The sequence below is a fragment of the Rhinatrema bivittatum genome, chromosome 6, assembly GCF_901001135.1.
Source record: "Rhinatrema bivittatum chromosome 6, aRhiBiv1.1, whole genome shotgun sequence".
NCBI lineage: Eukaryota > Metazoa > Chordata > Amphibia > Gymnophiona > Rhinatrematidae > Rhinatrema > Rhinatrema bivittatum.
This window is the reverse complement of record NC_042620.1, coordinates 268,200,756-268,223,038: the sequence shown is the minus strand read 5'-3', so window position 1 is coordinate 268,223,038 and position 22,283 is coordinate 268,200,756. Positions and strand designations below refer to the sequence as shown.

The following is a 22,283-nucleotide window of genomic DNA, read 5'->3' as shown; positions in this document are numbered from 1 at the left end:
TCTTCTGGTGGCCCTGGATTGGCCAAGAAAACCATGGTACGCAGACATGAGAAGACTGCTGGCAGGGAACCCTCTACCCCTGTCCCCTCTCAGGGACCTGCTACAACAGGGTCCGATCTTCCACGAGGACCCAGCTCAATTCTCTCTTACGGTCTGGCCATTGAGAGGGCTCGCCTGAAGAAGAGCGGATACTCGGGGGCGGTAATAGACGCCCTCCTCCGAGCACGCAAATTCTCCACATCGTTAACATACATAAGGATCTGGAGAATATTTGAAGCCTGGTGCGAAGATCACGCCATCAAGACAGGTTCACTTAAAGTTCCCGTGAGGCTGGAGTTCCTACAGAGCGGACTCCAAAAAGGACTGTCCCTCAACATCATCAAGGTACAGGTGGCAGCACTGGCATGCTTCGGCACCAGAGGCGAGAGCGATAGCCTAGCCTCTCACCCGGATGTGTCACGTTTCCTGAAAGGAGTCAAACACATTCGTCCACCCCTGAAGTGGACGGTACCTCTGTGGAATCTCAACCTCGTCTTGGACTTCCTATCGGGAACCACCTTCAGACCTCTTCGAGGGCTATCACTCCATCAGCTGACCCTGAAGATTGTCTTCCTACTGGCAGTTTGTTCAGCGCGACGCATATCTGAACTACAAGCGCTGTCTTGCCGTGAACCCTTTCTTAGGTTCACTCCAGGATCCAGCTGCGCACGGTACCGTCATTCCTTCCCACAGTGGTCTCCCACTTCCATCTGAACCAGACCATCTCGCTCCCGTCGGCGGGAGCCCTGAAGAATTTGGAAGAAGCCCGTAGTCTGCGTCACCTCAACGTTGGCAGAATCCTTTCCAGATACCTGGAAATGTCAGAACCCGTATGGAAGACGGACCACCTTTTCGTCCTTCATAGCGGGAAAAGACTAGGGGAAGCAGCCTCACGGGCAACCATAGCCCGATGGATCAAGGAAGTCATCAAGGCGGCCTACGTGGAAGCAGGGAAACCTCCGCCTCTACAGATCAAGGCCCATTCGACCAGAGCCCAGGCAGCATCCTGGGCAGAAACAAGAATGATGTCACCCGCCGAGATTTGCAGGGCGGCGACATGGTCCTCCATCCATACCTTCTCCAGATTCTACCGTCTGGATGTTCAGGCCCGGGAGGACACGGCATTTGCAAGGGCAATACTGAGTGGGTCACAGGCAGCCTCCCACCCAGTTCGGAAGTAGCTTTTATACATCCCATTGGTTCTGAGTCCATCTGCTACACGCTAGGAAATGGAGAAATTACTTACCTGATAATTTCGTTTTCCTTAGTGTAGACAGATGGACTCAGCAGCCCGCCCTTGGCTGCCGTCACGCATGGTATTGCAAATAATTCAAGGGTAAGCCTCCTTTTCATTTACCTAGGTCTCCACCCGGCTGGGTGTTGACGCTTTCCGGTTGAGCTCCATGGCGGTCTCCAGCTATACTCATATCGACCAGTTCAAATTAATCCAGTTAATCAAGTTATAACGTTTATATAGTTACGAAGTTATACAAGTTAATCAAATTAACCAATCGGTCAGTCAAACATATATCCACAATGCTTTGCAAGGAAGAATACTGAGGATCTGCACTTCCTGCAGGGGTATATGTACTAGGGGCTGACGTCAGATTGAAATCTGATCCGTCTCCAACTGCTAGCATGAGTACACTATACCCATTGGTTCTGAGTCCATCTGTCTACACTAAGGAAAACGAAATTATCAGGTAAGTAATTTCTCCATTTACTAGGAAGACATCACTTTAAAAAGAAACCTAAATCAATCACTTTCATCCTGTGTAGTCTTTGAGAAAGATTTTATAGTTATACCACCCCATTATTTTTCCTTTTAACTGCTTTTAGAATATCCTCAAGCATAGGATGTTACAGAAGAAACATAGTAACAGAGTAATGAAAGATCAAATGGTTCATCCAGTCTGCTCAGCAAGTTTCTCATGATAGTAACTGCTGCTCTGTGCAGATTACCCCCAAGCCTTTTGTTAAGGGTGGTAATATTAACATTCAAAACCAAGCACTGTCAAACCCTTAAAAAAAATAACTGCTGTCAACATTTTTACAGTGTAAGCAGCCTTCTTGATCATTCAGAGCGTGCTTTGCTTTAGGACTTGGCCATAGAAGCAGTCCTGTGCCTTTTCCCTAATGTCTGTGTATCAGTACCCCAGGTCATACAAGTTGGGGCCCAGCATTGGCTGTCATCTGAATCCAATTCCCCTTTTTCCTCTTTCTGTCGAAGCCAAGAGCAATGCTGCACTTGTGTCAAAATCATGAAGGATAATTGGTTAAGGGTAGTAATCCCCATGCCTTCAGTTAGGAGAGTAGCTGCCTCTCCTTGTAAGTTTCCCTCATGCACTCTTTTCTTTATTTCCACCTCTAGCCTTTAGGCATCCATAGTGTTTACCCATGCTTTTTTTAATTCATTTACTGTTTTTATCTTCACCACTTCCTCCGGAAGGGCATTCCAGGCATCCACCACCGGGGATCAGGAAATATTTCTTCACGGAGAAGGGTGGTGAATGCCTGGAATGCCCTTCTGGAGGAGGTGTTGAAGGATAGATTGAATAGAAGAGATTGATGATTGATAGATTATGCTCTTTAATGCTATAGTCCCCTTCTCCCCTACATCTTTTACATTTATTATCATGTTTGCTTTGCTTCTCATCTTTTTTTCATTTATGATGGGGCCCGAAAGAGAGAAGGCACATGTAGAGTTATTTACTAGGAGGAGGGTACCTTCTCTGTATAGAGGGTGCTTATGGTGATATCAAATCTCTTTGCTGAAGCGAATGGTGTATAGGTGAAGACAGCGTGCCCACTGCTGTGATAATTATTTATAGAAACTTACTCCCCCTCTCATCTTGATTCTGAAAGCAACAAGTGAAATACCCATAGTAGCAATATTGTAAAGTTAAATTAGCTGCTCTTTTATTTTTTTGGAGCAGGTTTGGCTTGGGGTGTTTTGTTTTGGGGGGCTTTTTTGCCCTTCAGCAAAGGCTGTTGTGACAAGAACTTTCATTTGCAACTACCTGGAGTTTTCCCTATTTCTCTCCCTCCTGTTTAGCTCTGACTAAGAAGCACGGACCTTCCTTCTGGATTCTGGTACAATTGTCCTCTTGAGTCAACCAGTAGAGATCATTCTTGATCATTAGATGGGATTCCCTCCCTCTAGGGGGCTGTAAATGCTGCCATCACAGCATCCCTTGCCCTCATCAGCCCAAGGACAAGTTTAAATTAGAGGAATTGAACCTGGCTCTCATGCACACAGTGCTGCCAGTGGTCCACCAAGTCAGTTCACCTCTTCATTTGTCATAAATTCTACATTATGGTGCATGTACTCTGTACTTACCTCCATTGGTCCGCATAATTTTATTACAAACCATTTATTTAATGCAGCGGTACTAACAAAAACATTTTTGTCATTCTGACAATTATAATAAAGCACAAAGATACATTTACATTTATATTTCTGTAGCAATAAGGAAATCATGTTTTAAGATTAGAAAGTCTAAAACAATAAGGAAAGCAAGTTTTAAGATTCAGAAAGCTTCTCCTATGCATGTACTTCCAGCACAAAAGACTGCAGTAAGCAAAACAATGCACTTCTATGATATTCATTGCCACATATCTGAACTATAAATCCACCATGAAAGCTAAACAATTACCTCTGGGGTTATGTCCAAATTATTTATTTATTTATTTAGGATTTTTATATACCGACATTCTCAATACAAATATCAAATCAGGTCGGTTTACATAGAACAAAACTGTCGCGGTTAAGGCGTTACATTAAACAGAGTTTCTGAACATAAGAACATAATTATTAAATATTAAATAGACAACAATAACTCGTCAAAATAACGTGAATAAATGTAGGGAATAGCTAAAAAAGAGGGTAGGCTAAGTAGGGATATACAGGTAACGGAGAACAGTGTTGATGGGCAAAAAACATGAGTAAAACATGAGCTAGAGAACTAATGTATCAACAAAGGAGTCTTTTCAAAACACGTGGGCTGTCCAGATCAGGCGTAATAGGGCCTTGAGGGGGTATGGGCGGTCGTGGAACAAAATAGTGGACTATTTTGCTCTTTGACCGGTGTCTGAGTGTTCCTGCGATTCTGGATAGGCTTGCCGGAAGAGCCACGTTTTTAGGTTTTTCTTAAAAGTTAGATGACATGTCTCTTGGCGTAGATCCGGCGGTAATGAGTTCCAGAGGGTGGGCCCGGCTGTGGAGAGTGCTCTTTTTGTTAGTGAAGTTTTGATCGGGGGAGCATATAAGGAACCTTTGTAATTGTATCTGATAGGTCTTTGTGATGTGTGAGGGCGGAGTTGCGAGTTTAGATTTAGGTGGGCGATGCCCATAATATCCTTGTGGATCATTGATAATGTTTTGAAGGTAATTCTGGCTTTTATAGGAAGCCAGTGAAGGCAGTGAAGAATTGGTGTGATGTGGGCTCTTTTATATGTGTTGGTGAGTAACCTCGCCGCAGCGTTCTGCACCATCTGTAGGGGTTTTGAAGATAAGGCCGGAAGACCTAGCAGTAGAGAGTTGCAGTAGTCTAACTTAGACAGAATTAAAGACTGGACTACTAGACGGAAGTCACTGAAGTGAAGGAGTGGTTTCAGATTTTTTAGCACTTGAAGTTTGAAATAACATTCTTTAGTTGTGTTGATAACGAAGGATTTAAGGTTGAATTTATTGTCGAGACACACCCCTAAGTCTCTGACAGAAGGGGAGTGGTTAATAGATAATTTTGCGAATTGTGTTGCGCTTTGGGAGTTGATGAGAGTATGGTTTTCGTCTGGCGAGATGATGAGGATTTCTGTTTTATTTGAATTAAGTATGAGGTTCAGGCTGGATAGCAGAGTATTGATAGATTGTAAGCAATTATTCCAATGTGCCCAAGTTTTTTGCAGTGATTCTGTGATGGGAAGGAGTATCTGAATGTCATCAGCGAAAATATAATGTTTTAGCTTGAGGCTGGAGAGTAGGTGGCAGAGTGGAAGCAGGTAAATATTAAATAGCGTAGGGGAGAGAGATGATCCTTGTGGTACTCCTCGTGTTGATTTAATAGGAGGCAATTCTTCATTATTGATCTTGACTTTATAGAATCTATTCTCCAAGAACGATTGAAACCAGCTATGAGCTTCTCCTTGAATTCCTATATCGGATAGCCGTTCGAGAAGGATGGCATGATTGACTGTGTCGAATGCGGCGGATAGGTCGAGAAGAGCGAGAAGGTATGGTTGTTTTCTTTCAAGATTGAGGAGGATGGTGTCAGATAACGATGCAAGTAATGCTTCTGTGTTTTGCGATTTCCTGAAGCCGAACTGGAAAGGGGAGAGTATGTTGTTCACCTCCAGGTACTCCAACAGTTGCTTGTTGATGAATCTTTCCATCACTCTTGAGATCAGGGGAAGGTTAGCGATAGGGCGGAAGTTTGCAGGGTCATCCGTTGAAAGATTAGGTTTTTTTAGTAAGGGTTTCAGAATGGCTATTTTGAGTTGATCTGGGACTTTTCCTTGAGTTAAAGAGCAGTTGATGATGTCTGCTAATGCTTTAGAAATGGTGTTAGGAGTCGATAGCAGAAGATTGGAGGGTATGGTATCCAGTGGGTGAGAAGAGGGTTTGAGCTTAAGCTGTGTTCATTTTTTGTTCTAAGATAATGGGTGAATAGGGAGGCACAAAGCTGGGATACAGGCAAAGTGTGGACCACAGGGAGTCTTGGGGGCTTTCTTTGTTGATTGTTTTTTTTCTGTAGTCACAGGCTGCTTAAAAACACCAGAGGAGACAAGTTCTTTATCTTCTTTGGATATATTTCAATTTATTCTCCTACACATTTCTTCTAACTCATATACTGACTAGCTGATGGACAGCCCAGCTATTTCAAATTTTATCATGCACCCAAAATTCCTGATTGTGAACTGTGTTGAACACTAAGAATTTATATTGACTGCATTCTTCTCTTAATCCAGCAGCTGATGGACCCTTCAACTGCAATGAGAGAAAAATGAATCCTGAGAAACCAGTGCTGCATGAGACCATGTCAGAGAAAGGTGAGATCAGTGTCTTTCAGTGTTCTGAAAAGGAAGAAATCTCCAACCAACAGCAAAATACAAATATAAGTCTGAAAAACCCTTCAGGATCCAACTTGCCTCCGTACACTGGTTTTTCTCAAGAAGGGCAGAAAGCGCTGGTCCCCATTGTGCAGCACAAAGCCCATGAGTGGAGACAACATGCATGTACAGAATGCGAAAAAAGTTTAAGTGGTGAAAACCAGTTCATGCAGCATCAAGGAATTCACACTGGAAACAATACAGAAACATATCACTGGGAATTTAATGAGAATCCGGATGGAAACAAGATGCTGTCAGGAAGAGGTAGAGAGAATACTTCATGTTCAGACTGGAGAGAAAATTGCATGAATCAGTGCTTCTCAGAAAAGAACTGTATAAATTCAACAGTAGACACCACAGATAATTCTATTGTGTATGAACAAAGTGCCAGTAATATTGTACACAAAGTGGAAGAAAAGAGAAATCAAGCAACGGAAAAAAAAAGTTTATATGATGTATGTGGAATATACCTTAAAAATCCTGTAACACTGAAATTACATCAGAGATTTCATTCTGAGGAGAGTTCTTTTATATGTACAGACTATGGGGAAATTGTGAGCCAGAAGGGAGAATTGTTGGAAGAAACGAAAACCCATATAGGAGAGAGACCTTATTCATATACCGAATGTGGAAAAGGTTTCTGTAGGAAGGGAGATTTTATGCATCACCAGAAATTCAACAAAGGAGAGGGAGACTTTGCATGTACAAAATATGTGAAGCACTTAATAAATAAAGAAATCCTTAAAAAATACCAGAAAATTCACACAGAAGAGAGACCATTTTCAAATTCTGAATGTAGTAAAAACTTCAATCAGAAGATGGATCTTGCAAAACAGAATAACCATAGTGTTGAAAGACCATTTTCATGTAATGAGTGTGGCAAAAGTTTTTGTCGGAAAACACACCTCACAACACACCAGAAAATCCACACTGGTGAGAGGCCATTTTCATGTACTGAGTGTGGCAAAAGCTTTCGACTGAAGGTAATCCTCCTAACGCACCAAAATACCCACACTGGTGAGAGATTATTTTCATGTAATCAGTGTGGTAAGAAATTTACTCGAAAAACACATCTCACAAGACACCAGAAAATCCATAATGGTGAGAGACCATTTTCATGTTCTGAGTGTGGCAAAAGCTTCCAGAACAAGATAAATCTCACAAGACACCAAAAAATTCACACTGGTGAAAGGCCGTTTTCGTGCACTGTGTGTGATAAAAGCTTCAGACGGAAGATAAGCCTTACAGAACATCAGAAAATTCACACTGGTGAAAAACCATTTTCATGTATTGTGTGTGGGAAAAGCTTTAGTCAGAAAACACATCTCACAAGACATCAGCAAATTCACACTGGTGAGAGACCATTTTCATGTTCTGAATGTGGCAAAAGCTTCAATCAAAAAGTAAGCCTTACAAAGCATCATAAAATCCACACTGCTGAAAATTGTGTAAACACTATAGCATCGATGTACCAGGAAAACACTGGAATCATAAGCCTAACTGAATTGCAGAGAGTGACTTTGTGATTACTTGGGTGTTCCCATTCCCGTGCCAAACAAAATGCTTGATGCTAGCTAATCAGATAGCAGTAAAGAAAAAAAAGTGAAGAACAGCATTGATATTAGAAGTGTCAGTACCAAGTGACTATTCTAATCTGTATGAAGAGACCAAGATCATCAAGTACCAAGAGGTGCAATCGGAGACCAATAGAATGAGGCAGAAAGATACTGAAATAGTATCAATTATATTGGATGCCACCAGCTTCATTGAAAATAACTAAGCATACCTTGATATGTTTCCTGTACATATTATACCCTATGAGCTCCAAAATGAAGCTGTGTTTGTTATAATGCAAGTAAGAACATAAGAGCACTTGGTAGTACATTTGAAAGATTGCGATCATACCCTGGCTTATGAGTGAGGTTCATTTCCTGTTATGATATATGCCCAACAAACCCATTTGGAGACATTACTCCATGAGAAAAGAGTAAATTTCTCTTACCGAGACTCATACGGTGATCGTGTTTCTAGACCAAATCTCAGCAAGGTGACCCTACTACTAAAGCATGAAAAGGAGAAAGATAAATTTTATACCAGGTGCACATCACCCAGGATAAAAGAGAGTTTCACCCTTAGCTTCTTCACTAGGTCTAATAATGGTGGTAGCAATAGTGTAGAATCTTCAGGTGAAGACACCACCACCCCTGGTACTATTATAGGTCATGGACCCACTGCAGCAGGAGATAGACCACAGCAGCTAATTAAAAATTTTTAAAGGCCTAAATATAGTGGAAGATAAAAACATAGTGCATTGCTATTTTTATGCTATATAAACTCTGTATTTAAATCTAGAGGGTGCTCAGAGATCACCAAAACCTGGAACAAAGGGTAGTACTATCAGAATACCTGCAAAAAGTAGCAGATGCAAATTTAAGATCTCTAATAGGTCAAATCAAAATAATAAAAATGGATGTGATATCACTTTAAAATAGCTAAGTGATGCTGCATAAAGAGAACTAAAGGGTGAAAGGAGATCTGGCGAGAAGCACCTGAAGAGAGGTGCTAGAACAGCCAGAATAGTTGGAGGAGATAAGGGAAAATTGGTTCTTACCTGCTACTTTTCGTTCCTGTAATACCACAGATCAGTTTCGATGCCTGGGTTTTGTAATCCTTCCAGCAGATGGAAACAAAGTAAGTTTTACTGATACTACTACTTATCTCAGTGTGCTACTGTAGTCCCTCAGTACTGACCTGTACCCAAGCCAAGATGAAAATCACACTAAAACCTTAACAAAAAAAATTTCCCCCCAATGAATAGGAGGATGGTGATGTCACAGAAAATTGGTGACCTCATTCCAGCAACCAAAAAGAAATAAGCAACTTGGAAAGCCCACTAACAGCTCTGCAGTACATAACATGCCAACATTGTAGTACATACAAGTCAACAGAATAAGCGGATGACTCCCCATTTCTCTGGGTGGATTCTGGACTAATCTGGTACTACAGGAATGAAAATTAGCAGGTAAGAACCAATTTCCTAGCGTGTAGCCAGATGGACTCAGAACAAGTGGGTATAGTGTGCTCGTGCTAGCAGTTGGAGACGGATCTGACGTCAGCACGGGTACATATACCCCCACAGGAAGTGAAGCAACTCAGTAATTTCCATCTCCAAAGCAGTTTGGAGCGCCTGCACGCTCGCTGAGCATGTTTTCCAAATCTACTTTCTATTTTCTACTTTCTACTTTCCAAATTCTCAGAAGACGAGCCCCGCACTCCTGCGGTGATACCCTTGGGTCCCTCCCCCAGTTGAGTTTCCCGGGGTGATTTCCGCGATCCCTCGGAGGTCTACGCCTTGGTCCGGTGGCCGAATCGCGGCAGGGATCTAGCCCCCAAGCGAGAAGGGCTCGGGCCTGGCTGAGAGGCGCCTCGGTCCCGGCGTGGACTTAGCCCCGAGCGAGACGAGTTCGGCAGCCTAGAGGCAGCGGGTGCATTTCCTCAAGCGCAGCGGTGAAGGTATTTCCCCCTCTCCCCCCGCAGCCGGAGACCGCCCGGGTTACAGCCGGGAAGCGCCGAGGATCAGGTAAGGCGTACATCTCTTACTTGGGTCTCCGAGGTACGAGGATCGGTGGCGTTGCCTGCATGGGGCACGCCGTGGAGGTCGCCATTTTGTCTGCCTTGTTCAGGTATTGAGCGCCCATGATAGGCGCCTGTTGATGGGCGCACAACGCAGCATATCGATTGCTAAGCGTATGTTCTTGTTGCTGAACGCATGTTACTGAGCGCGTATTGTATATTATTGAGTGCATATTGTATATTATTGAGCGCATATTGTATATTGAGCGCATATTGCTGAACGCATATTCTCGAGCGCATATTGTATATTGAGCGCATATTGCTGAACGCATATTCTTGAGCACATATTGTATATTGAGCGCATATTGCTGAATGCATATTATTGAGCGCATATTGTATATTATTGAGCGCATATTGTATATTGAGCGCATATTGCTGAATGCATATTATTGAGCGCATATTGTATATTATTGAGCGCATATTGCTGAACGCATATTGTTGAGCGCATATTACATTCGCAAGACGCGATGGAACACTTAAACGCCCCGGCGTCTCCAGAGGTGGCACCTCCTGATTCCGGCGTCAAAGCTCTCGGCCTGTGCTCAGCTTGCCAGCTTAGAGCCACACAGAGCGAGGAGCCAGACTCCCTTTGTGCCCAATGTGAGGAGGCAGTGGGAGCCTCGGGCCAGGACCAGTCTCAGCCGAGGTTTACCGACAGTTCCCCAGGGGCCACCCCGGATCTAGCGGGCCATCTCGAACAGCCAGGAATCCCGGGGGACCTGGTATCCCGACGGCTAGAGACCGCTTCCATTTCCTGGGTGGATTTATTTAAGGGGATCCACGCCTTTGTACAGATGCAGTCAGCTTCCCGCCCAGGCCCTGCTGCTGCTCCAGCTGACCCTGCCCCTGGACCTTCTCGCCCTTATCGTGTGCACCCGCCTCCGGGCAGTCCGGCTCATGCGGACCCTGATGTCTCGGAGGACGAGTCCGAACCCCCCGAGGAGGGGGAACTTCCCTCGGGGATAGAGCCATACCGAACTATGAGGCGGTTCTTTCCCAAGGAAGATCTCTCCGACCTGGTTTCTCAGTGCCTGACTGAGTTGGCTATTCCAGGCCCCAGTACCATGGAGGCATCCACGCAGAACCCCCTGCTGGAGGGTCTTCGTCCCACAGCCCGCCATTTCCCCTTCCTGCAAGCGGCGCAACAGCTGATCGATTTGGAGTGGAATGCGCAGGAGGCCTCATTCAAAGGGGGACGGGCCCTGTCTGGCATGTACCCCCTGGATCCGGCAATCGAGGATATGCTGGCGTGCCCTAAGGTGGGCGCCTTGGTTAGTGCTGTGGTCAAGCGCACTACTATTCCAGTGGAGGGGGGGGGGCGGCCCTCAAGGAGGCTCATGACCGACGCCTGGACGCCATCCTGAAACAAACCTTTGAGGTGGCAGCCCTGTCTCTGCGAATCGCAACCTGCTGCACAGTGGTGACGCGTTCCTGTTTGTCACAGGTCAGGAACAATGCTCTGGCAGCGGTTATGGAGTCCGCTCTCTCGTTCCTTACGGATGCCGCCTCCGACCTAGTCCGTACGACAGGTAAGGGGGTCTCATCCTCAGTAGCAGCCAGGAGGCAGCTCTGGATACGGAATTGGTCAGCCGATGCTCCTTCGAAGACACGTCTCACTAGAATGCCGTTCAAGGGTTCTCTCCTGTTCGGCAGTGACCTAGATAAACTGGCCAGCACATGGGGTGCCTCTCCAGTACCTCGACTACCGGAAGACAGGTCCAAGAGGAACCAGCGCGCCTTTCCGAGGCCCTCCAGAGGTAGAAGCTCCCAACGCTTCACTCCCTATAGGAGTCGCTACCAGGCACCTCGTCCTCAGGCCAGGAACCAGTCCTTTCGGACCAAGCAGCACAAGAGGGGAGCCAGCTCGGGTTCAGGTCCCGGCCGAACCTCCCAATGAGAATCAGCCGATCCATCCGGGGGACGGAGCCATAGGGGGCAGGTTAACCCTCTTCTACCCCAGATGGGTCGAGATTACGTCGGACCAGTGGGTCCTCGCCATCATCTGAAAGGGCTATTATCTGGACTTCCATCACATCCCTCCGGACAGGTTTGTGGAATCTCCATGTCCAATCCACAAGAAGGCAGCATTGGAAGCTACCCTGGTGAGGCTTCGGTCCTTGAAAGCCATAATCCCAGTACCTGCATGGGAAATGGATTCTGGGCACTATTCCATTTATTTCATGGTACCCAAGAAAGAGGGCACTTTCTGGCCCGTATTGGACCTCAAGTCAGTCAACCGATACTTAAGGGTCCCGAGGTTTCGCATGGAAACTCTGCATTCAGTCAAGACCGCAGTACAGCCAGGGGAATTCCTCACGGCTTTAGACTTGTCAGAAGCCTACCTGCATATCCCTATCCATCAGGATCATCAGCGCTACCTACGCTTCAAGGTTCTGGGACGACACTTCCAATTCCGGGCTTTGCTCTTCGGGTTAGCCACGGCACCGCGGACCTTCACCAAGGTGATCGTAGTGGTAGCAGCGGCGCTCAGACAGGAAGGAATCCTTGTCCATCCCTACCTAGACGATTGGCTGATCAGGGCGAAATCACGAGAGGAGAGCCATCGGGCAATCAACAGAGTGATCGCCCTTCTGGAAAGCCTGGGATGGGTAGTCAACCTAAACAAGAGTTGCCTATAGCCTTCCCAATCACTGGAATACCTGGGAGTCCAGTTCGACACCCAGGCAGACAAAGTCAGTCTCACCACCAAGAGAAGGTTAAAACTCCTGACGTGTCTACGGTCCTTGATGGGAGCCAGTCGGCCCATAGCTTGGGATTATCTGCAGGTTCTCGGTCTAATGGCATCCACCCTGGAAGTGGTACCCTGGGCAAGGGCCCATATGAGACCTCTACAACGCTCCCTCCTCTCTCGATGGAGCCCCTGCTTCCGGAATTACTCCGTGCATCTCCCTCTACCAGCCAGAGTGCGGACCCAGCTACGGTGGTGGTTGCAGCCCAACTACACGAGCAGGGGGTCGAAGATGTCCTCCCCCACGTGGACTCTGCTCACCACAGATGCCAGCCTGAGCGGATGGGGAGCACACTGCGAAGAGCTCACCGCCCAAGGGCGGTGGAACAGAGAAGAGTCAGGGTGGAACATCAACCGACTAGAGGCACGGGCAGTGCGGTTAGCCTGCCTGCAATTTGCTCACAGATTGAGGAACAGAGCAGTCAGAGTGATGAAAGGCAACGCCACCACGGTGGCATACATCAACCGACAGGGCGGAACCAGAAGCCAACAGGTGTCCCTAGAGATAGCCCCGCTGATGGCCTGGGCAGAGGCGAATCTCCAGGACATCATCGCCGTCCACATTGCCGGAAGGGACAACACCACGGCAGACTTCCTCAGCAGGGAAAACCTAAATCCGGGAGAATGGCAGCTGTCCCCCACAGCCTTCCAGATGATTGTGGATCAGTGGGGGACTCCGGACATGGACCTACTAGCGGACAGGTCCAATGCTCAAGTACCCAGATACTTCAGCCGCAAGCGGGATCCGTTCTCTCACGGGTTCGACGCCCTGGTTCAGCCATGGCCTCCAGGGACCCTGCTATACTCCTTTCCGCCGTGGCCCCTGCTGGGCTCCCTTATACACAAGATTAAGAGGCACAGGGGCCTAGTTCTTCTAGTGGCACCAGACTGGCCAAGAAGACCCTGGTACGCGGACATGAGAAGACTACTGACAGGGGAGCCCCTTCCCCTGCCTCCTCTCAGGGACCTGCTATGTCAAGGTCCCATCCTTCACGAGGATCCGGCTCAATTCTCTCTTACGGTCTGGCCATTGAGAGGGCTAGACTGAAGAAAAGAGGTTACTCGGAGCCGGTGATAGATACACTCCTCCGAGCTCGCAAATTTTCCACATCCCTCACCTACATAAGGATCTGGAGAGTATTTGAAGTCTGGTGCGACACTCATGGCACCGATCCGCATGCGACCACAATCCCTATTGTTCTGGATTTCCTGCAGGATGGGCTTCAGAAGGGTCTATCCCTAAGCTCCATCAAAGTTCAGGTGGCTGCGTTGTCTTGCTTCGGTCCCAGGAGGGAGGGCAAGACTATTGCCACGCACCCAGATGTTTCCCGCTTCCTGAAAGGAGTCAAGCACATTCGTCCGCCGCTGAAGTGGCCAGTGCCTCTGTGGAACCTCAACATAGTTCTGGATTTCCTCGCGGGATCCACCTTCAAAGTGAGAGAACGGAGAGACAGGCCCCAGAGGGGCCTGTCTCTCCGTTCTCTCACTTTGAAGATGGTGTTCCTGCTGGCAGTGTGCTCAGCACGCCGCATTTCGGAACTACCAGCGCTGTCCTGCCGTGATCCCTTTCTCAGAATCACTCCAGAGGCTATCCATCTTCGCACGGTTCCCTCCTTCTTGCCTAAAGTGGTCTCACAATTTCACCTCAACCAAACCATATCCTTGCCGACTACGGCAGGTTTGAAGAAATCAGAAGAAGGGTGTTTGCTACGCCATCTCAACATCGGCAGATTGCTGCCCAGATACCTGGAAATGACAGAAGCAGTACGAAAGATGGACCATCTGTTCGTCCTTCACAGCGGGAAGAAACAAGGGGAAGCGGCCTCACGGCCCACCATCGCCCACTGGATCAAAGAAGTTATCAGAGCGGCCTACGTAGAGGCCGGGAAGTCACCACCTCTGCAGGTCAAGGCTCATTCCACCAGAGCGCAGGCGGCCTCTTGGGCAGAATCTAGGATGCTGTCACCCGCGGAGATATGCAAGGCGGCGACGTGGTCCTCCCTCCATACCTTTTCCAGATTTTACCGTCTGGACGTCCAGGCCAGGGAGGACACAGCATTTGCGCGGGCAGTCCTACACGGTCCTCAGGCAGCCTCCCGCCCAGCTCGGGAGTAGCTTTTGTACATCCCACTTGTTCTGAGTCCATCTGGCTACACGCTAGGAAATGTTGAGATTACTTACCTGATAATCTCCTTTTCCTTAGTGTAGACAGATGGACTCAGCATCCCGCCCGGCTGCCGGTATACATGGGTTTCACCGATTCAAGGTAAGCCATGTCATTTTCTTATATAAGAGCGTCCCCTCTGCCAGGTGTCGACACCTTCCGGTTGGGAACGCTGGCGGTCTCCAGCTACTATCAATCGGTCAGGGGAATCCTGTTTCACTATTTCATTGATCGTCAGTACACATATATCCATAACAGCTTTTGCAAGGAAGATTACTGAGTTGCTTCACTTCCTGTGGGGGTATATGTACCCGTGCTGTCAGATCCGTCTCCAACTGCTAGCACGAGCACACTATACCCACTTGTTCTGAGTCCATCTGTCTACACTAAGGAAAAGGAGATTATCAGGTAAATAATCTCAACATTTTCCTTTCCCTATACATACCCAGATCAGGCCAGACTCCTAGGATGTACCCAAGCTCTCCTAACCAGGGTGGGACCTGGAGAGTCCCGATTGCAGAACACTCTCACCAAAAGCCATGGAAGCTGGCACCCCGACATCCAAATGATAGTGTCTGGCAAAAGTGTGCAGAGACTTCCAACCCAATGTGCAATTGTAGCTTTTGAAGCTTGACAACTCTTCTTTGGACCATTCCATAGAACAAACAGGTGATCTGCCCTGAAAAACCCATTAGTAACCTCCAGATATCTTAACAGTGCTAGCCTCACATCCAAGAGCCTTAGCTCTCTTGCATGAGGCACAGAGGAATCCAAATCTGGGAATCCCGGAAGCTCTACCGTCTGATTAAGAGGAAACACCGAAACCACCTTGAGTATAAAAGAAGGCACCATACGCAATGCCACCCCAACTCTGAAATCTGCAGAAAAGGATCCCGACACAACAAAGCTTGAAGCTCTGAAATCCTCCTAGCTGAACAAGTAGCTACCAGAAAAACCACCTGAAGGATCTAGTCCTTCAGGGTTGCTTTTTTCAGTGGCTCAAATGGAGCCTCACACAAGCTTGTGAGTACCAGATTAATATTCCAAAATGGGCATGCCTTCCTCACCAGGGAACACAAATTCTTTGCCCCGCAAAGAAAATGTACGATATCCAGATGCACTGACAAGGGAGTAACCCTGCACCGAGCCTCAGAGACAGCACAAAGCTGCTACCTGTACCCTAAACGAGTTAAAGGCCAAACTCTTGACCAAACCCTCTTGAAGAAAAGTCAATATATGTGATACGGTAGCTTGAAGAAATTGTATCCCATTAGCAATAGACCAAGACTCGAAGATTTTCCAAATCTGCACATAAGCTAAAGAAGTGGAAGTTCGCCTGACCTGCAACAAGATAGTAATGACCACTTTGGGGTATCCCCACCATCTCAGCCGTCCGCAAGACAAAAGAAAGCCGCCTGGTTCAAAAATATTGGGCCCTGGCAGAGAAGATTTGACAGACAACCGAACCGCAGTAATCCGTCTATAGCCATGATGATGAGATATGCAAACCACAGATGGCGTGGCCACTCCAGAGCTACCAGAATCACGTTGCCTGGATGCTTCTCTATCCGCCATATCACCTTTCCTACCAGAGGCCATGGGAGAAAGACACAAAGCAGGAAGCCTCAAGTCCATGGCAGAACTAAAGCATCAGTGCCTTCTGCTCCATGTTCCCTTCGTCGGCTGTAAAACTGGGGCACCTTCGTGTTTTGTTTGGTCGATATACCAACTTCTTTACTGACTTAAGGAAGAGAAAAGTTTTCGCCAGACCCCTCAAGCCGTTGAGGACGGGATCCGCTCCCTCCAAATTTGACCCCTGAGAAACCTTGATTCCCAGCTCCTGGAGCACCTGAAGAATCAAGGGCCAAAGCTTCTCTTTATGAAAAAGTTGTACAACTCTGGGGTCAATACTGAAAGACTGCAGGTGGCACACTGGATTAAGTAGTAGTGTCAGTAAAACTTTCTCTGTCACCATCTGCTGTTAGAGATGCAAAACCCAGGAGTCTGGACTGATCTGGGTACATACAGGGAATGGGTGAAATGCCAATAAATGATAATGTTGCAACACAAGAGGACACGAGCAATATAAGACGGGCTAAGGTAACAGAGTTAAGAAGAAAGGCACATAAGAGACCAGAAAAAGGAGTAGCTGAGTTCCTGGACTGTGTGGCAATGTTAGGTATGCTGGGATCCAAAAGAATACAAGACTACTTAAGTTAGCAAGTAGCTCATTTAAAACAAAGCAAAGAAAATTATTTTTCACTCAGCGCTTAGTTAAGCTCTGGAAGTCATTGCCAGAGGATGTGGCTATGGCAGTTAGTGTAACTGGGTTTAAAAATGGTTTGGATACATTCCTAGAGGAAACATCCATAAACTGCTATTAATTAATAAGCAATAGTAGCTTGTGATCTATCTAATGTTTGGGTACTTGCCAGGTATTTGTGCTTGGATTGGCCACTATTGGAAACAGGATGCTGGGCTTGATGGACCCTTGGTCTGACCCAGTATGGCATATCTTATGTTCTTATGAGCCTGATACCCAAAGTAAAATGCATGATCTGTGACATCAGTGAGGCCATAACCAGCATAAAGAACTCATATATTGATATTGTAGAAATAAATTGGATAAAACATTGTGCAGCAAAAATAATTACCCAGAGATTTACCAATAAGGACACAAGGCTAGAAAACAATAAGAAAGATAACGCCTCCATGGAAGAAACATATAGAGGAAGAAATAAAATCTCTGCATGCGGAAGTATCATAGATAGAAGAGTACATCAAAGGATCTAGGATGCCAAAAATGAGAGAGATCAACAGAGACTGAAGCATGCTGCATTTACAGAAGGCTTTAAATTCTAGAGATGTGAATCGGAACCAGAATCGGATCCGATATCTGTTCCGATTCACATCTCTATTAAATTCATATGTTCAAATAAATTGAAAATCGCAGCAGAAGCACCAAAGCTGAGATATGAAGAAAACAGAAATGAGAATAATCAAAATAAAATTTGTAAAGAGATTGAAAGCTGTTCTACAAAGAATTAGGAAGAGTATTAGTGCAGTTAAAACACCACCAACCAAAGCCGAAATAGAAAAGATGTGAAGAAATTTACATAAATATTCCTATGGAACAATAGCTAAACAATGTACAGTAGAAAATGGAAAAGGCAAACATCAAAATGATGGAATGACCAGAATTAACAAAAAAAAAAAATAAAAAGAGCCAAAAACCAGGTTAAGAAGAGTCCTAGTCCTGATGGCTTGTCTAACATTTGACTCAGTCATTTATTATCTTTCCAGCAAGATCTGAAAAACTACAAAAATCAAAGATCATACAGCCAGTACGAATGCCACAATGGTTAATAACAAGAATACTTTACCTTCCAAAGAGAGACCCAGCTACTGACCAATAACTTGTTTATCTATAAACTGTCCACTACAATAGATACAAATAAAATGTGATCTTATAGGGGCAAATCTTTAAAGGTACGCGCGGGCGCAGATTTGTTTGCACAACCCGGCGCGCAGGGAGGGTGCACAATTGTGCAACCTGCGCGTGGCGAGCCGAGCAACCGGCCTCGGAGGGAACTTTCCTTCCACCTCCCGGCAGGCGTAACTTGCGCGCGCCGGCTCTCCATCCCCCGGCACGGCGGCAGTGCCGGAGGCCTCAGTCCCACCTCCAGGCTGGTGGCCCCGCCCCTGGAACGCCCCCTTTTGCAAGCCCTGGGACTTAACGCCCATCCCGGGGCTTGTATGCGCCGCCGAGCCTATGCAAGATGGGCTTGCGTGCACCGCCGAGCCTATGCAAGATGGGCTTGGCGCACGCAGGGGCAGCTTGGGGCAGGTTTTCGGGGGTTACGCGCATATCCCTTTGAAAATCTGCCCCATAGACTTTAGTAACATCATGCAATAGAACAGAAGGGTAACAAAAGAGCATATTGGATCAAAGACCTTTTAATGCTAAATAAAATTGTCATGGCTAACTATAAGAAAAAACAAAACTTCAGTATAGCAGAGGATTATAAATTACCTTCAGATCTATAAAATCCCAAATTGATCGAGTACATCAATTTCACCATGAAAATGTGGCAAACTACACGCCATCTGAATTTTAATTAAAAAAAAAAAAACCAGAAACAACTTCCAAGCATCTCATTTGATTGGCCATGCTGGTGGTGTTGGCCTGATACTTCCCGCTTCTCCCTACTCAGTACCATTCTTTTTTTCTTCCTTTTGAGGTTCATATCATCCAACTGTTCACACCCCTATCCCATCAGCGAGCTGTCATCTATCATTCCCCTGATAATTCTCCCTTCTCCTTTCTTATTAATGTTGACTCTTGGCTTTCCTCCTCCTTTAACTCTTGTTCCCCCTCCCTTATTCTTGGGGGACTTTAACCTCCTGGTGACTCATCTGACTACTTTGCCACGAAGCTGCTTGCATTAACATCCTTGTTAGACATCCAGCTATTCTCTGCTGCCCCACTCTACAACGTAGCCATAATATTGATCTAGTCCTTTCTACCACACATTATCTGTGGCTTCTCCACCTCTATTCTTCCCCTGTTTGATCATCTGATAACTTTTAGTCTTTCTCCCCCACAATCCCTCCATATTACCACTTTTGTCTTTAGGTCTCCTCTCTGCTACCCTGTCACAGTTTCTTCTTACAACAGCCTACTGTCCTCTGCTTTAGACGCCGTTCCCCTTCCCCTCTATGCCATCATGTCAAGCATACCAAAATCATTTTCTATGTGCCTGGACCTGCTCTGTGAAACATCTCTGGTAAAAGTCCTGTTTACATGCCAACTTCCTTCGGGGGTGGAGATACTGGGAGGGGAGTGCATAGCCAGTGCAGCTGCTTTGGGGCCCTGCAATGAAGAGGGCTTCTCCTTCAGAGACAGCTAACTTGCAGGGTCCATGGCAAGAGAGAGGAGTAGCCAGGATAGAGATGCTTCCAGCATGAAACATAGAAATGACGGCAGAAGAAGACCAATCGGCCCATCCAGTCTGCCCAGCAAGCTTCACACTTCTTTTTTTCTCATACTTATGTTTCTCTTGGCTCTTAGTAACCTTTGGTTCTATTTCCCTTTCACCCCCACCATTAATGTAGAGAGCAGTGATGGAGCTGCATCCAAGTGAAATATCAAGCTTGATTAGTTAGGGGTAGTAACCGCCGCAATAAGCAAGCTACACCCATACTTATTTGTTTACCCAGACTGTTATTCAGCCCTTATTGGTTGTTTTTCTTCTCCCCTGCTGTTGAAGCAGAGAGCTATGCTGGATATGCGTGACGTATCAGTTTTTCTTCTCCCCTGTCGTTGAAGCAGAGAGCTATGCTGGATATGCGTGAAGTATTAGTTTTTCTTCTCCCCTGCCGTTGAAGCAGAGAGCTATGCTGGATATGCATTGAAAGTGAAGTATCAGGCTTATTTGGTTTGGGGTAGTAACTGCCGTAACAAGCCAGCTACTCCCCGCTTTGTGAATGCAAATCCTTTTTTCCACATTTCCTCTTGCTGTTGAAGCTTAGAGCGATGTTGGAGACGCAGTAACCGTGTGTATGTTTATTGAATAAGGGTATTATCTCCAGGCAGTAGCCATCATTCTGGCGAACCACTCACTCTTCATTGACGTCCTCTTGACTTTATGGATCCACAGTGTTTATCTCTGAGAGCAGTCAGAGTGAGCTGCATGGTCGAGCTTCCCCTATTCCTACCCGCCTCTTATCTTTTCTAACTCAGGTCGGTGATGGGAGGTGTTAGACTTGCTGCTGCTTCCCTTCTTGTGGCTGTTTGGCTCCTATGAACAGAATGAGCCAATCAGTTGTAGAAGGTGGGGGGAGGAACCTCATGCCCTGCAGGGCTACCTTCTTCCTGCTCCCGATGTACAGGTCTGCAGCAAGGTGCAAACCCTGGAGGGAGAAGGAAGGTGGGAAGAGGAAGGGAGAGAGCACTGGGAGGAGAGGTGAATACAAAGGCAGAGAAGAGAAAGCACTTAAGGGGGAGTGTGAGGTGAGAGTATTGGGTGAGAAAGGAAATGGGGTGATTGCATTGTGTGGGGGGACTCCTGGCAGGAAAGAGGTACATCCAGGGCAGGGAGAAGGATGAAAGCAGAAGGAGAGAGGCAAGAAAACTGGGGGGGGGGGGGGGGGGGGACTGAGAGCCCTGTATGAGGGTGGGGCAGGGGAGAATTAGGGGGAGTTTGTGTCAGGAGGCCTAAAATGAACACTTACATTCAAATGATCATTGCTCCACCACTGCTTTCTACCTTTCAGATTCATGCTCACCTCTTTCCAGTCTGCTTTTACATTCTTGTTTGTATTTGCTATACTTGTAACCAGTTAAATGTTAAACAGTGAAATAGACAAAGTGATAATTCAGACAGAGTTGGTGCTTTGAAAGTTGACTGCTGAACCCAGATGGAAAGAACTGGCCCAGCATATAAAAATGAATTACCAGCACTTCTGTTGAAATGTTCTACTCTTAGCAGCTTCAGACCTGCTGTAAATGATTCATAATCAAATATATTTTTAAATGTGTTGAATAACATTTTATATAATTTGATGTAAGTGTTCTACTTGCTGTGTTCATGAATCATGTCGCCCATTCCTTTTCCCTTGGATCCAATTGAAAATAAGACTTTAATTGTAATTTGGTTTTCCTAGTCAAATTTAAAATAGATTTGAGAAGTGAAGTTCTTACATATCTGAAATTTTTCATCCTTAATTATATAAGGGTTTTTGGGGGGTTTTTTATCCATGTGTATGGACTCATTTAGCTATTTATTAAATATGTTTTAGATATATTGTATGAGGTTTACTGTCCATGGCCTATTTATTTACTTATTACTTAATGTTGGTTTTATGTTTAATTTCTGGAAATGTTGTCTTTGTAACATTATTCTATGTATGCCCTACTGTATTGAATCTTGCTATGTACACTTTTGAGAACTTTTGGAACAATGGTGTATAGAAATGATGAAAGTATTAAATCCTACAGACTCTCTTCTTACAGACTTGCTATCAGCATCAAGAGACCCTAGTAATATATTTTCCATGTTTGGGATTGAGTGAGTCAGGCCCTTTTAACTTGAACACCTACCATATATCTTTTTGGTATTCTTAACAAAATCTGGGATATTCAGTAAGGTAAACAGTCAGCTCGTTGGGAAAGGAACTCAGCCGCTGCTGTAGTAATGAACTGTAAATCTATGAGTCTGAATATGCCCATGACATGGCAATGTTTCACTCAGGAACACCATATTTATGGATTTTTTATTCTGGTTTTGTATGCTGCACTAAAGTTTTGTGGTGCCATTTTATGCCCTGCATGGCATCAGCAACTAGGAGCCAGAGAAACACCAGCACAGATATTCAGCTAGCTTCATTCTTTCCTCATTCCCAGTCCCTCTCCTCTTCCTCCTTCTTTCTCCAACCAAAGAGGTCCAGTAGTGCTCTTATCAAAAAGCAGAGTGCATAGGGACTGAGTAAACCTGCAAGCCCATGCTCATATGCATAAAATTGTCCTTACTCACTCTGGATTTCTGTAGGTGTGAAAGGTGCTATAATTGTTACACGATCTTGTGATAG

The 22,283-nt window shown here is 45.9% G+C and overlaps 1 protein-coding gene across 1 annotated transcript in view; it reads left to right on the top strand.

Moving 5' to 3' along the window:
* The window catches only part of LOC115094263 (oocyte zinc finger protein XlCOF6-like), an 84,340-nt gene extending 75,107 nt beyond the window's left edge, over window positions 1-9,233 (top strand). The window contains exon 9 of the mRNA XM_029607132.1: window positions 6,007-9,233. Within this exon, the coding sequence (XP_029462992.1) occupies window positions 6,007-7,673 (1,667 nt within the window). The 3' untranslated portion in view covers window positions 7,674-9,233. The remainder of the gene's footprint in view (window positions 1-6,006) is intronic.
* Window positions 9,234-22,283: the final 13,050 nt, after the last annotated feature.